Source organism: Triticum urartu, chromosome 2A (genome assembly GCF_056163025.1).
Source record: "Triticum urartu cultivar PI428250 chromosome 2A, HENAU_Tu73, whole genome shotgun sequence".
Classification (NCBI taxonomy): domain Eukaryota; kingdom Viridiplantae; phylum Streptophyta; class Magnoliopsida; order Poales; family Poaceae; genus Triticum; species Triticum urartu.
In genome coordinates, this window is record NC_141874.1 from 36,707,103 (window position 1) to 36,721,493 (window position 14,391).

The following is a 14,391-nucleotide window of genomic DNA, read 5'->3' on the forward strand; positions in this document are numbered from 1 at the left end:
CCTCACGGCAGTTCTCGCCCACAGCCGTAAGTGTCATCCTCATCGTTGGAGCAGGTAAAGTCAAAGAACTTTGGCGGCTGTGCCCAGGGGAACGCTGTCTGGTAGGCCGCGAGCGCGGCCTCCTCCGACGTCTGCTACTACCCCATGGGTGCCTGGCGCCGCTTGCCTCCTCCTGCTTCCGCCGCTCCTTCTCCTCTTCGCGCGGCTAGTGCTATCGGTGCTCCTCCTCTCCGCGCTCGTGTCGCATGCGGTGCTCCGACCAGTCCACTTCTCCTCTAGCGTGCGGCAGCGCCGCTGCTCAAGGTAGGCCGCCTCCTCATCCGATGCACCGAGCCACACCAGTGGTGTGCCGACCCTCCCGCATGATGCCCTGCCACTGCGTATGTCTCGGTGACTGTGGGCGGTGCCGGCGTGGGTGTATGTGGTGCTGGTAGCGATGGCGGCGGCAGTGGCGGGTAGATGCAATTGCCGGCCACAGAGAGCTGGAGCGCCTCCTCCAGACCAAGTATGCAAGACTAGTCATATTATTTTGTGATGGTTGTATTGGACACATGACAACTAGTTTGATGTAGTGGCCATATAGCAAATACTTGGATGCTAAAATCTAATGGCAACAATATCTACCATGTTTTTGGTGCTAGTGATCACATGCCGAACTTGTTTCATTTAAATTTTGGTTCAAATTTTAACAATTTCAGAAAATATGAAAAATTCCAGTGAATTTCACATGTCTACAGTACCATTTTGGGAAAGTTTTACCCCATTTGGATCAATGGGTTGAAGATAATGAAAGTTTTGGTTAGGCCGTACAATTTTTTGGTTCAATTTTTGACATTTTTCAGAAAAATGAGAAACAATTCCAGTAAATACTACATGTATTCGATACCAATTTGAAAAAGTTTCGGCTCAATTGGACCACAAGTTTGGGAGATAATGACGATCTAATATGTTGGCTGATGTGACCGGTTTTTATTGCCACATGTGCACTTACAAGTGGGACTCATCTGTATAAAATTATGTCAATGTATCCAAACACTAGATTAGATCTAGTTGCAATGTATTACACCAATATGTGGTGTTTTCTGCAACAAACCCGTATAGTAGGTGTTCTGTGCAACCCTAACCCCAATAAAGGGTGGATTATGCAATTCCCTCTCCAAAGCAGAGCTTTTTTCCCAGAGCTGAAGCGAGCCTGAACCCAACAGAGACATGGAGAGCGATGAACGCGGGGGCGCGCACGTCCTGCTGGTGCCGCTGCCGGCGCAGGGCCACATGAACCCGATGCTCCAGCTCGGCCGCCACCTCGCGTACCACGGCCTGCGCCCCACGCTCGCCGCCACGCGCTACGTGCTCTCCATGGGCCCGCCCCCCGGCGACCCCTTCCGCGTCGCCGCCTTCTCCGACGGCTTCGACGATGGCGGCATGGCCTCCTGCCCGGACCCCGTCGAGTACTGCCGCAGGTCCGAGGCCGTGGGGTCAGAGACGCTGGCGCAGGTCATCGCAGAGGAGATGCGCGCCGGGAGGACGCCGTCCGTGATGGTCTACGACCCTAACATGGCGTGGGCGCCGCGTGTGGCCAAGGCCGCGGGCGTGCCGACCGCCGCGTTCATGTCGCAGTCGTGCGCCGTGGACCTCATCTACGGCGAGGCGTGGGCGGGGCGCGCGCCGCTGCCCATGGCGGACGGGAGCGCGCTGCGCGCCCGGGGCGCGGTGAGCGTGGACCTCGGGCCTGAGGACCTGTCGCCGTTCGTGGTGTCGCCGGAGCTGTACCCCAAGTACCTGGACGTGTCGATCCGGCAGTTCGAGGGCCTCGAGGACGCCGGCGACGTGCTCGTCAACTCCTTCCGCGACCTCGAGCCGCAGGAAGCGGAGTACATGGAGTCCAGATGGCGCGCCAAGACGGTCGTTCCGACGCTGCCGTCCTTCTTCCTCGACGACGGCCGCCTGCCGTCGAACAAGGCCTACGGCGTCAACTTCTTCAGCAGCGACGCACCGTGCATGGCATGGCTGGAACGGCAGCCTACTATCTCGGTAGTCCTCGCGTCCTATGGGACGGTCTACAGCCTCGACGCCGGCGAGCTTGACGAGCTTGGAAATGGGCTCTGCGACTCCGGCAAGCCATTTCTCTGGGTCGTGAGATCCAGCGAGGTAGAAAAAATATCTGAAGAACTCAATGACAGATGCAAGGAAAATGGATTACTTGTGCCATGGTGTCCCCAGCTTGAGGTCTTGGCGCATAAGTCCATAGGTACGAAAAATAGGGAGTTTATTTTTATGAATATAAATATCAAATTTTCAGGTATTAATTTACCTTTCAACTTGCAGGTTGTTTCTTGACCCACTGCGGATGGAACTCGACAACGGAAGCAATTGTTGCCGGCGTGCCAATGGTGACAATGCCACGGTCGGCTGACCAGCCAACCACGGCAAAGTACGTGGAGAGTGCATGGGGGATCGGCGTGCGGATGCGGGCAAACGAGAAAAGCTTGGTGAGGAGGGAGGAGGTGGAGAGGTGCATCCGCAAGGTGATGGATGGCGAGGGGAAGGATGAGTACCGCAAAAATGCGACAAAGTGGATGAAGATGGCAAAGGAGGCAATGCATGAAGGAGGCACTTCGGATAAATATATTGCTGAATTTGCAGCCAAGTATTTATCGAGATAAATTTAGGCCTGATTATCCACAACCACTCGATAGTCATATTGTGATTCATCGTAAATTCTGTATAGAGGATTATTCTTCCTCTTCACTTTATACTTCAATGTCAAGGCATTCATCAAGAGGTTTAGAATGACACTTTAATTTTCTTGTGTTAGTAGCCACTGCACAAATCCAATTTTATATCGAGTTACCGATGAATTGACTATACTCATGAGGAGTTAGATATATTTGGGTTTATGCACCTAGGTGTAAGCTTTAGAGAACAAACGATGTAATGATGCTTTAACAAACGATGTAATGATGCTTTAACTTGGAGCGAGAGTATTCAAAATTTGACAAAATTTCCTCTGTTTATCCCATATTTGTGCTTGGGTGACGGTAACTACCAAAATTTAGAAAATCTGCCTCAAGGTTTCTGATTTAAAAAGTCTATTTCAGATTTTACATCATTTGACACCAGAGCCTCTCCTAACAAAATGGTCCCACATATTAGGCGCATGCGACAGCTGAGCCTGAAGCTCATAGGCTACACATCAGAAATAGTAGGAAATAATTATAGGAGTTTGGTTAAGATTTTCTATACATCCCAGTCACTTGAATTAGAAAAATATGTTTTTTTTTATTTTCCGGATCTTCTAGACTATATTTAGTTTACGGTATTAGAGTTTGCAATCTTATAAGAAAATTAAGTTCTGAAATTAAAAGTAACTCGTGTTTCAGGTATTGTTTAGTAAATTTTATTTAACATCTATTCATATCATTTATCCTTGTTAAATATGAACAATTACAATAAAAATATGATAAACATATTCCAGTACTTGAATTCTACTTCTTCATACTCTGTAAAATACAAATGTAATTTATGTTATTCAGTTGTATGCATCTACTTTACTCTAAATGAAAACTACAGTTCAAGATTTTCCAGACCATGGCAGAATACAACTTGAAGGATTTAAAAGATGACAAGAAACAATTGTTAAAAATTGAGTTTATAGGTCAACTTTGTCTTTTTACAACCTAATTTGAAGGTAAGTTGAGCAGAAATAATAATTTAAGGTCTCCAAGATCATTTCCTGTAGTTAATTTCGAATAGGTCATATATGGAATAATTTGTCACAGGAGAATAAACCATTCATAAAACAATTGAATGGCCTGAAAGTTGTGTTAAAATTCGCTCATATTACACATTTTTTAGACAAATGTGTTGTTCAACTTGCGGTAACTGACTTGCTGTGCTCTTGCAGCGGAATCATCGAACTAAAAAAGTTATTTTCGAAAAGGGGATTACACCGGCTTCTGCATCATTGTAATGCACAATACCATCTTTGAAAAAATGAAAGAGAATAAAAGAAAAACTGCAGCTGATCGAGAAGAAAAAGATTACATGACTCAGTCACAGAACCTATCATTGACGAATGAACGTACAAATGTGACTTGATAGATTACATTACTCTGTTTTTGTCATAACCATCTTGCTTGTTTTTGTATAATCTAAAAACTGAGCCGCTGCTGTTGCGGGATTGGAGGGCCGGCAAAGGCACTGGTGAACACCCCACTAAGTTGCTGGCCACTCGCTGATAATATCCATAGTTTTAAATAGTCGACTATAGCAGCCGGGCGCTACTAAATAATCGTCTTCACAAATAGCTCGCTATAACCCGTTTTAGCTCGCTATAGCTTCGTTATAACCTGATCTGAAGGCCCGCCGCTATTTTTCATAATCCGTTATTTAAAACATTGAGAATATCACACGCAGTGTCTTTGTCTGATTGACGGGTGTCCTCGGAAGATGGATGTGCACGCGTACGGTGGAGAATGCAGCCGCGCCACCTTCCTCGTTGCTTCCACTCGCCCAAGTTCAGCCACCGGACCTTGCGCGCCGCTCAGCTTCCACCCTTTCCGTGCCTATATAATCCACTCCACCGAAGCACCGGAACACCTGAGGAATCCCCAGACCAAGCAGAAGCATGCAGCGCACGGGCCATGGAGGCGGCGGCGACGGCGAGGGCGCGAGCGTCCTCCTCCTGCCGTTCCCGGGGGCGCAGGGCCACACGAACCCGCTGCTGGAGCTGGGCCGCCGCCTGGCGCGCCACGGCCTCCGCCCCACGCTCGTCACCACCCGCCACGTGCTCTCCTCCAGCCCGCCGCCCGGCGCGCCCTTCCGCGTGGCCGCCATCTCGGACGGCTTCGACGCCGGCGGCGCGGCCTCGGACTACACGGAGTACTTCTCCCGGCTGGAGGCCGTGGGGTCCGACACGCTGCGGGAGCTCCTTCTGTCGGAGGCGCGCGCCGGGCGGCCCGTGCGCGTGCTGGTGCACGACTCCCACCTGCCGTGGGCGGGGCGGGTGGCGCGCGCGGCCGGCGTTCCCGCCGCGGCGTTCTTCTCGCAGCCGTGCTCGGTGAACGTCGTCTACGGGGAGCTCGCTGCGGGGAGGCTGGCCCTTCCAGTGACGGACGGGCGTGAGCTGCTGGCGCGCGGAGCGCTGGGCGTGGTGCTGGGTCAGGAGGACGTGCCGCCGTTCGCCGCGGCGCCGGAGTCACAGCCGTTGTTCCTTAAGACGGCTATTGGGCAGTTCGACGGGCTGGAGGACGCTGACGACGTGCTCGTCAACTCATTCAACGCCATCGAGCCAAAGGTGAGTCTTGTTCGTGTGCCTCTATGGGTTTGCAAACATGGAAATTCTTTCTACATCTTTGTTTGCAACATCTTTATAAATTTTGACAATACTAATAACGAGACTAGAATCTTTAAAAGGGAAGTTAATTAGAGTAGGGTTTTACAGAAAAATTAGTGCTTGACATTTTGACGTGTGAGCAGGAGGGAGCGTTCATGGAGTTAACATGGAGAGCGATTACCGTAGGCCCCACCTTGCCATCGTTTTACCTTGACGACGATCGTCTGCCCTCCAACAAGTCTTATGGTTTCAACCTATTTGGCAGCGATGCACCGTGCATGGATTGGCTAGAAAAACAGAGCATCTCCTCTGTTGTGCTCGTATCCTACGGGACTTTCTCCAACTACGACGCAACCCAGCTAGAGGAGCTTGGCAATGGGTTGTGTAATTCTGGCAAATCTTTTCTATGGGTTGTTAGGTCCAACGAGGCACACAAGCTATCGGAGGAACTAAGGAAGTCATGTGAGAAGAATGGATTGATTGTTTCTTGGTGCCCCCAACTTGAGGTTCTAGCACACAAGGCCATTGGTATGATATCACAAAACGATATTTGTTTTTGCGTCATTTGAAAATGAATTAGAAGATTTGGTAAAACAAGAAACTGGTAATAACATTTCCTTTTTTATTTCGTAAACATGTATGTAGGATGTTTTGTTACTCACTGTGGCTGGAACTCGACGCTGGAGGCGGTTGTTTGTGGTATACCTCTTGTGGGAATTCCGCATTGGGCGGACCAACCCACCATCGCAAAGTATGTGGAGAGCGCATGGGGTATGGGTGTGCGAGTGCAGAAGAGTGAAAGTGGATCACTAAGGAGTGCGGAGGTCGAGAGGTGTATTAGAGATGTCATGGATGGGGAGAGGAAGGACGACTACAAAAGAAATGCTATGAAGTGGATGCAAAAGGCCAAGGAGGCAATGCAAGAAGGGGGAAGCTCGGACAAGCATATTGCTGAATTCGCTGCCAAGTATTCGTCAATTTGAATTTTCAACAATGTAATCTCTATTTCAAAATAAGCAAGTAGGCAATGATTCCAAGCATATATGTTTAGAGGAGACAATTTTTCCATATGTAATTACAATGCTAAATTCTCACCATTTGGAACGATGCTGAAATTTCGTAAATTAACAGCCCATAATGCTTTACACATTATGTGTTTTTTCAGTAAATTTATATCTGGGCTGTAGCTATTACTAACAACTAACTCTATACTATGTATATGGTTTCTCCTCAGTGTTCCACATGGAATATGATGCATGATAATTCGCGGAAGATGAGTTCATAAGCCTGAAGTCTATCATATACGAACGTGCATCTACGGGGCATCACGCAATGCACGGTGATGTGGTACATATTTTTTTTGAAACTAGGGGGGGGGGGCTCCCCACCTAAATATATGTCAAGAAAAAAGTTTTTACATGAGAGTTTTTAGCCTAGGTAGGAGGATAGGTAATCACACCACAACCCGGCATGATCCGTAAGAGGTGCCTTTATTGAGGTGATAAGACCAAAGGGTTAGATCTGCAATGACGTTAGAGATCACATCATTATGGGATACATCAATGCTTCTAAACACCTTAGAGTTTATAACATCCCAACTTTTCCTGAGTAGCTATGACAGTCGAGTAGTGTTGGGGGCGGTCCAAAGGGATGAGGTCAGCGAGTAGGTTGGTTGGAAACCAAGAGCATCCCATACAACACATGAGGATGTGCACCCTAAAAAAATGAGCACAGTCTTCCACTGCAACAGACCATCGAGCACAGGTCGAAGAATCAAGGAGTGTCTTGCGGTGTAGTTTAGCTCGTGTATTTAGCCGGTCAAGGTGGAACAACCAGCCAAACACACAAACACGGTTGGGCACCCGTGATGACCAAATGGAGTCCATACGACCATACATTCGTTGGCATGGGCGGAGACAGGCCCCAGGCAGCCCAGGCGGCTGCCTGGGGCGTGAGGCCCATCTCGCTCGTACACTGTAGCAAATATACTGTAGAACAACGAAGGCTGCCTGGGGCGTGAGGCCCATCTCGTTCGTTGCCTGCCTCATATGCCTGCGGCCTGCCTGTGCGTCTACTTCGAGTCTGGACGAACACGAACCAGCCAGCCACCCGCAGCCCGTTCCCCTGACTTGGACAAACCCTAGGCGCCGCCCGCCGCCTACCCTGCCGGCCAGCTCCGTCCCCTTCGACCCCCTTCTGCGGCATCAGGTTGCGCCGCTGCGGTGCTGCGGGCTACTGCCCTGTCCGACGAGGCAGTGACCTCGGCGAGGCGGCAGGCTACCCGGCGTCCGGCAAGCCGCAACACATAGCAGACAGCAGAGCAAGAGGCCAAGAGCAAAGGTATCCCTTCCTTGCTTCCTAGTTTTCTTCGAGTTCGATGTACAACTCTGTTCGGTGGAGGCGTGGAGCTCTATTCTGAACTTCTGAATTCGGATGTATAGCTTTTAGGACAGAGACAGTGCAGCGTTGAGCTCTGTTCGTTGGAGGCGTGGAGCTCTATTCTAATCTTGTAAGCATGGCCCCCTCACTTAGGATTCACTAGGTAGAGTTCCTGTACTCTGTAATTGCTAGATGCCATCATTGTTTGCTTGATGCCACTTTTTGTTAAATGTGGAAACCTATGTAGACAGATAGTAATTTTGTTTCTATAAATGTTACAGGAAGGCAAGATGAGTAAAAGAAACAAGACATTGAATTCATTTTTTCAAGTTCGAACCACGGAAACTGCAGAAACAGGTCCTTCAACTCGAACAACTGATAATGCCCCTAGTGTTACGGCTCAACTTAAACCTGGTGATATTGAATCAGACCCTGGTAAGAGAATACCAATTGAGGATTTGGATGCAGACATTAGAGATCTTGCTAGAAGGGAGTACATTAGTATGGGTCCATGTCAACCAACTGATCATACATATGAGCAGATAAATGGTAGAAGCTTTCATGATTACTGGTATAATGATCATCGCGGCTGGTTGGAATATAGCATTGAAAAAAGCAGTCTTTTGCTTTTATTGTTTTCTATTTAAGCAACCAAGAGCTGCAAACTATGGTGTTGAGGCGTTCACGAAAAATGGATTTAAATCTTGGAAGGATGGACCTAAAGTTTTTAATCGGCATGTTGGCAAGCATGATAGTGCTCATAATAAATCTAGACAACATTATGATGATTTCAAAAATCAAAGACAAAATTTGCCACATGTGTTTGATAGGGGTTCTAAGAAGAGAGAAGAAGAATACAAAGCTCGTCTCTTCATTATATTGGGTATTGTCAAATTTTTGACACTACAAGCTCTTGCTTTTCGTGGTCATGATGAGTCTGCTAGCTCAATGAATAAGGGTAACTTCAAAGAGTTGTTGGACTTGTTCATAAAGAAAGACCCAAAGATGGAAAAATTGTTTGGTGATGCAGGAGGGAACCATCTACTGACTTCACATGAGATACAATTGGATTTATGCAAGGCTTGTGCACAAGAGACCACCAAAGTCATTATAGAGGAGATTGGAGATAGGAAATTTGCTTTACTTGTTGATGAGTCCAGAGATGCATCTATGAAAGAGCAAATGGCTATGTGTTTGAGGTTAGTACCTTTCCTCGTATTGTATGTGTTTGTTGTTGTAGACTTGTAGGTGGATTTTGTTGAAGTTTTATATTAATCATGCTCCTTTGTCTTATGTAGGTATCTCGGCAAACGAGGGGAGGTGATTGAGAGATTCATGGCAGTTGAGCATGTTCCTGACACAAGATCAACTTCACTAAAGGTAGCTTTGGATGGTATGTTTGCTACTCTTGGCTTATCTATGTCTAATTTGAGAGGACAGGGTTATGATGGGGCTTCAAACATGAGAGGAGAATTCCGTGGGTTGCAAAGATTGATCTTGGAGGAAAATCCTTATGCTCATTATATACATTGTTTTGCCCATCAGTTACAATTAGTGGTTGTTGCTGTTGCCAAGTGTTGTTCATCAGTAAGGGATTTTTTTGAATACACAAGCGTGGTGGTTAACATTGTTAATGCTTCTTGTAAAAGACATGATCAATTGGCCCAAGAGCAACATGATGAAATAGTGCGTCAAATAGAGGCTCGGGAACTTCTTGTGGGAAAAGGAAAAAACCAATTAACTAACCTTGCTAGACCCGGTGATACACGGTGGGGATCACATCATAAAACCTTGTGCCGTCTTGTTCAGATGTGGAAACCAGTTCTAAAGGTATTAGAAAATCTACACAATGATGCAGATAATGTTGCACAAAGAACCACAGCCGCAGGATTGATAAAGCAAATGGAGTCCTTTGAATTTGTTCTCATATTGCATCTTATGATTACATTATTGGGCAAGACTAACAATCTGTCACAATGCTTGCAAATGAAAAATCATAATATTGTACGTGCTGTTGGATTGATTAAAACCACATTGGATGATATTCAAAATATAAGGCAGAATGGTTGGGGTGAGCTCTTTAAAGAGGTAACAGACTTTTGTGTCAAGTACAACATTGTAGTGCCAAATATGGAAGATACTAGAACTGCTAATGGGCGTTCAAGGATTTGGGGTGGGCAGTTGGTAACTTACAACCATCATTTCAGAAATGAAATATTCAATGTGTTGCATGATCAACTTATTGTGGAGTTAAACAACCGCTTTGCTGAAAGGTCTACTCAATTGTTGAGATGCATTGCTTGTCTTGATCCCAAGAATTCATTTGCCAATTATAATGAAGACAAGCTAGTAGACCTTGCTAATATGTATGTTGCTGACTTCTCTACATATGAAGTTACTTTTTTCCTTAGAAACCAACTAGACTCATTCATTCGGGAAGCAAGAGTTGATCCACATTTGATGAATTGCAATGACCTTGGTCATCTTGCCATAAATATGGTTACAAGTAATATGCACACAACTTTTCCCTTGGTTTACCGTCTTGTTGAGTTAGCATTGATTTTACCTGTTGCAACCGCAATAGTGGAAAGGGCATTTTCAGCAATGAGCATTATCAAGACTGGATTGAGGAACAAAATGGGTGATGATTGGATGAATCATAGAATGGTATGTTACATTGAGCGGGATGTATTTGTGAGTATTGAAGAATCAAAGATTATTGAGCGATTTCAAGGTTATCGCAGTCGCAAATGCCTTTTGCCTCGTCCTGGACGTAGGTTTTCAAATTTTGCATCTATTATGAACTATTTTTGCTTCCTTTATTATGCACTGATTTGCATTTCAAAATTTATCATTCAAGTCAGATCAACCAATCCTTTGATTTGGTATTAATCTTTTGGATCATCTATATATGCTACATATTGTCTTGATTTATCTTGCTTTATTAGTTGACCCATCATGGAACAAATGCTGCCATGGAATATTATGTTTGGTGTATTATTAGTTATGCAACATAAATTGACTTTCGTATGCGTTGAAACTGGAGTTTTTTTTGGGTAGCTTTTAGCCCTTAGTTTCTCGCCTGTGGTGTCAGCCAATCCTGGCTCCGCCACTGTTCGTTGGTAAGCTGTGATCCCAACGCCTCATAGACACCTTTGGTGGTGAAGGGTGCGCCATTCAGCAGTCTGCGGGGGTTCGGGACCTGTACGAGCGTGACATTTTGCAACAACAAACGCAAAGACAAGTCCAACATACTGTTTCCTGCCTTTTCACAGATGTTATATCTCGTTCAAAGCGATACTAACAAATGTCTGGGAGCGCGCCAAAAAATTGTGCTCACACGACGAAATCGAACACATGCCCTACAATACATACAGGTGTTCGGCTAACCACTAGGATTTGTCGTTGCAAGTGAATAAATGCAGCGCTACTTTAAAAACTATTATAACCGCTCATACATGTTTTTCCTTAAAAATAATAATTGAAACTTCATAGATTTCAGAAAAAGTTTATGAACATGAAAAAATACGTTGCCCTATTCTAGAAAAGTTCAATTTAGAAAAAAAAATCATCATTTTTAGAAAGTAGTTCACAAAATATTGAAAAAATGTTCATCAAAATTTGCAAAAAAAAGTTCATCTATTTTTTCAAAATTTACAAAACTGAAAGAAGTTCAACATTTTTGAAAAAACCTAACAGAATTTTAAAAAAACTTAATTGAATCTGAAAAAACATCATTGATTTTGAAAAATAGTTGATCAAATTTGAAAAAAAACTTCATCGAATTGAAAAAAGTTCATCGAATTTGAAATTTTTTTATCGGTTTTGAAAAATAGATCACTAAAAAAGTTCATTGATTTTGAAAAAAAACTTCCTCGATTTGGAAAAAGTTCATGCATTCAACAAACGAAAAAAGAAAGTAGGAAAACAAAAAAAAGAAAGGGAAACAATGAAGAAAATATAGGAGGTATTTCCTATACATAGAAGAGTGTGAAAATCGATGAGGGAAGAAACCAGGAAGAAGAAAAAAGAACATAAAACAAAAATGGGAAAAAGGAAAATGAAATAAAAGAAAAAGGAGAACGAAAGAATAAAAGAACGAAAGAGTTGAAGATTAGCATATCCCGATCCGTGGCTTTCTGGTTATACCAGCGAACCTTGATGAGGGAGGTCGGTTGTTCCATCCGCAACGAGTGCATGCTTGTTTTTTGCGTATTAAAATACAAAGTAGCGGCTGCCTAAATTGCCAAATAGGAATCGCCAATATCTCGCTGAAGGTTTTGCCCATCCCCCCTATAGCTATTGGGCTGACCGGTTTTCTTTATTTTTTTCCTTTCTCGTTTGCTGGTTTCGATCGAGTTCGCTTGTTTCGTTCACTGGGTTTCATTCGCTAGTACTTTTTTTGATTTTTTTTTTCTGTTTCTTCACTTGTTTTCTTAGGTTTTTATGATCCTCTTTATATTTTTCACCAATTTTATTCGGTTCTTCCAAGGTATTCATTAGGTTTTATTTTCTTTTCTTTTCCTTTGGCTTTTCACAATTTTCTTTGTTTTTTACTATTTTTCTTCGCTTTTATTTTTTATATGTTTTTCTTTGTTTCTTTCTTGGTTTTCACTATTTTCCCTTTGTTTTTAGTTTTTCCTTCTTGGTTTCCATTTTTTTGTTTTTTTTTAGATCTTAGTTTCTCTTGTTTCTTTCTTGGTTTTCATTCTTTTTTTATTTCTTTGTTTTGCATTCCACATTTTTCGTATATGTCAAGAATATTTTTCTAATACACATTCAACATTTTTCAAATATAAGTTCATCCTTTTCTTAATACATCGTTTACATTTTTTCTATACACCTCTTAATCATTTTTAAATATTTGGTTAATATTTTTAAAACGTTTTATGTAAAATATTTGGATATTTGGAAGTATAACCTAGACTAATAAAAGTTAGAGAAAAAAATCAAAAACATGAAAAGAAATACAAAGAAGCGAAGCCGGCCCATCTGGCGCTCCGATGACAAGAGGCTACCCTCGTCTCGATGAGAGCTCCTCGTTGGCGCCTTCAGTGCCCCGCAAACTTGTTGCGATCACATGCGCACCTAAGGGGGCATGGCCCATCGCTCGTTCGACTAGCTGCTCGCTCGATGTTGGTTTCACTGAAATCACTAATTGGGGAGTACTCCTTGCAAAGATCACTCCTACCGTCCAGGTTGTGACTAATGACGTGCTGCATGTGCACCACTTGTCACAATTTGGGAGTTTTTCCTTTTTTCGCAGATCCTTTTATTCCAAATGTTTTATCTCTTAAACTGTGCATCCAAATCTTGAACCGTTTTCACCCTTGGTTTTCTCGTGTAGAGATCTTCAAAACGAGATACCCATGTTTATAGGTTTTGATGAACTTTTTCATAAAAGAAACCGGTCGGAAAAAACCAGATGAAAAAACCGAACCGGGAGCACTATTTTTTCCCTTTCCGAAAGAGACACGGCCATGCCTCTCGCGAAATCACTACCATGCCTCTGGCAAAAGCAAAACTGTGCCTCTCGCGGAAGAAAAGTAATAGAAAACACGTTTTTTTCGTTTCTGAGAGGCACGCTCACGCCTCTCGTGAAAACACAATCGTGCATCTCACGGAAGCAAAACCGTGCCTCTCGCAAAAAAGAAAAAGAAAAAAACACGTTTTTTCCATTTTCGAGAGGCACGGCCATGCCTCTTGCGAAAGCACAACCGTGACTCTCGTGAAAGCAAAATCGTGCCTCTCGCGAAAGAAAGGAAAATGGAAAACATATTTTTTTCCTTTTCTGAGAGGCACGGTCGTGCCTCTCATGAAAGCAAAACCGTGGCTCTCGCGAAAGCAAAACCATGCCTCTGGCGAAAAATAATAATAGAAAATGTGTTTTTTTTCATTTTTTGAGAGGCATGGCTGTGCCTCTCGCACAAGCAAAATCGTGCCTCTGGCGGAAGCAAAAGAAAAATAGTGTTTTTTTATTTTTTTTGTCCAAAAGCTGAGAAAGACCAGTGAAAAATCAAAAATTTGAAAAAATCATTTAAAAACCAAAAACGAGTGCGGAAAAATAAAAAAACAAATTCCGAAGGAAGCGTCTAGAGAGCGACACGTGGTGGCGGATGAGAGCATGCCAAGTGGCGCTGATCATTGTGAGGCTCCCAAAGGAGCGCTTGTCAACTAGTTGCTCCCTGATTTTTCTCGCCCAATCCATCGCTAATGAGTTGTTTGCTGGTCTTTTTTTGGCCTGCAAGCACTTGTGAAAGACGAGTGCTGGTTTAAAAAAATGGTTGCGATTCTTCTATTAATTTCAAAACTTCATCAACTCAAAAAAGTTCATTAATCTGAAAAGTGGAAATATGTAAAAATGTCTGTCAATTAGAAAAAAAATGTGAAGGTGATATAAGTATATGAATTTTAAAAAAATGAAAACCAGCTTTTTCACATAAAGTTCATCGATTATAAAAAATTTTAAAATTTTGAAAACAAATCATGAATTTTGAAGAAAAAATCTCACAAACTTGTAAAAGGTTCATTTTAAAAAAATCATTGATTTAAAAAAATGAACTTTTTTAAAAAGTTCAAAATTTTGAAAAAAAAGGTTCATCAATTTTGATAAAAAGTTCATCAATTTGGAAAAAAAATAAGAAACTTGAAAAAGTTCCATCAATTTTGAAAGCAAG

The 14,391-nt window shown here is 43.6% G+C and overlaps 3 protein-coding genes across 3 annotated transcripts; all 3 read left to right on the forward strand.

Moving 5' to 3' along the window:
- The first annotated feature begins 1,012 nt into the window (after window positions 1-1,012).
- LOC125540775 (UDP-glucosyltransferase UGT13248) lies at window positions 1,013-2,894 on the forward strand. Its single transcript, XM_048704337.2, has 2 exons — window positions 1,013-2,248; window positions 2,326-2,894. Exons 1-2 carry the CDS (start codon window positions 1,210-1,212, stop codon window positions 2,661-2,663), a joined length of 1,377 nt encoding a protein of 458 aa, XP_048560294.2. The 5' UTR covers window positions 1,013-1,209; the 3' UTR covers window positions 2,664-2,894.
- A 1,676-nt stretch (window positions 2,895-4,570) lies between these two features.
- LOC125535291 (UDP-glucosyltransferase UGT13248) lies at window positions 4,571-6,459 on the forward strand. Its single transcript, XM_048698345.2, has 3 exons — window positions 4,571-5,296; window positions 5,479-5,863; window positions 5,981-6,459. The coding sequence occupies exons 1-3, from the start codon at window positions 4,628-4,630 to the stop codon at window positions 6,316-6,318; spliced, it is 1,392 nt and encodes a 463-aa protein (XP_048554302.1). The 5' UTR covers window positions 4,571-4,627; the 3' UTR covers window positions 6,319-6,459.
- Window positions 6,460-7,999: 1,540 nt separating this feature from the next.
- LOC147983339 (uncharacterized) lies at window positions 8,000-11,018 on the forward strand. The gene is made up of 4 exons (XM_087540696.1): window positions 8,000-8,913; window positions 9,013-9,603; window positions 9,862-10,487; window positions 10,864-11,018. Exons 1-4 carry the CDS (start codon window positions 8,261-8,263, stop codon window positions 11,016-11,018), a joined length of 2,025 nt encoding a protein of 674 aa, XP_087396822.1. The 5' UTR covers window positions 8,000-8,260.
- Window positions 11,019-14,391: the final 3,373 nt, after the last annotated feature.

What these genes read in the sequence shown, in the direction of transcription:
- LOC125540775 (XM_048704337.2), top strand. Translation starts at nt 1,210, where the DNA reads ATGGAGAGCGATGAACGCGGGGGCGCGCACGTCCTGCTGGTGCCGCTG. An exon ending in CTTGGCGCATAAGTCCATAG is followed by an intron (nt 2,249 to 2,325) that starts GTACGAAAAATA and finishes TTCAACTTGCAG; the next exon opens with GTTGTTTCTTGACCCACTGC.
- LOC147983339 (XM_087540696.1), top strand. Translation starts at nt 8,261, where the DNA reads ATGGTAGAAGCTTTCATGATTACTGGTATAATGATCATCGCGGCTGGT. An exon ending in CAAATGGCTATGTGTTTGAG is followed by an intron (nt 8,914 to 9,012) that starts GTTAGTACCTTT and finishes TGTCTTATGTAG; the next exon opens with GTATCTCGGCAAACGAGGGG. An exon ending in CCTTTTGCCTCGTCCTGGAC is followed by an intron (nt 10,488 to 10,863) that starts GTAGGTTTTCAA and finishes AACGCCTCATAG; the next exon opens with ACACCTTTGGTGGTGAAGGG.
- LOC125535291 (XM_048698345.2), top strand. Translation starts at nt 4,628, where the DNA reads ATGCAGCGCACGGGCCATGGAGGCGGCGGCGACGGCGAGGGCGCGAGC. An exon ending in TCAACGCCATCGAGCCAAAG is followed by an intron (nt 5,297 to 5,478) that starts GTGAGTCTTGTT and finishes ACGTGTGAGCAG; the next exon opens with GAGGGAGCGTTCATGGAGTT. An exon ending in TCTAGCACACAAGGCCATTG is followed by an intron (nt 5,864 to 5,980) that starts GTATGATATCAC and finishes ACATGTATGTAG; the next exon opens with GATGTTTTGTTACTCACTGT.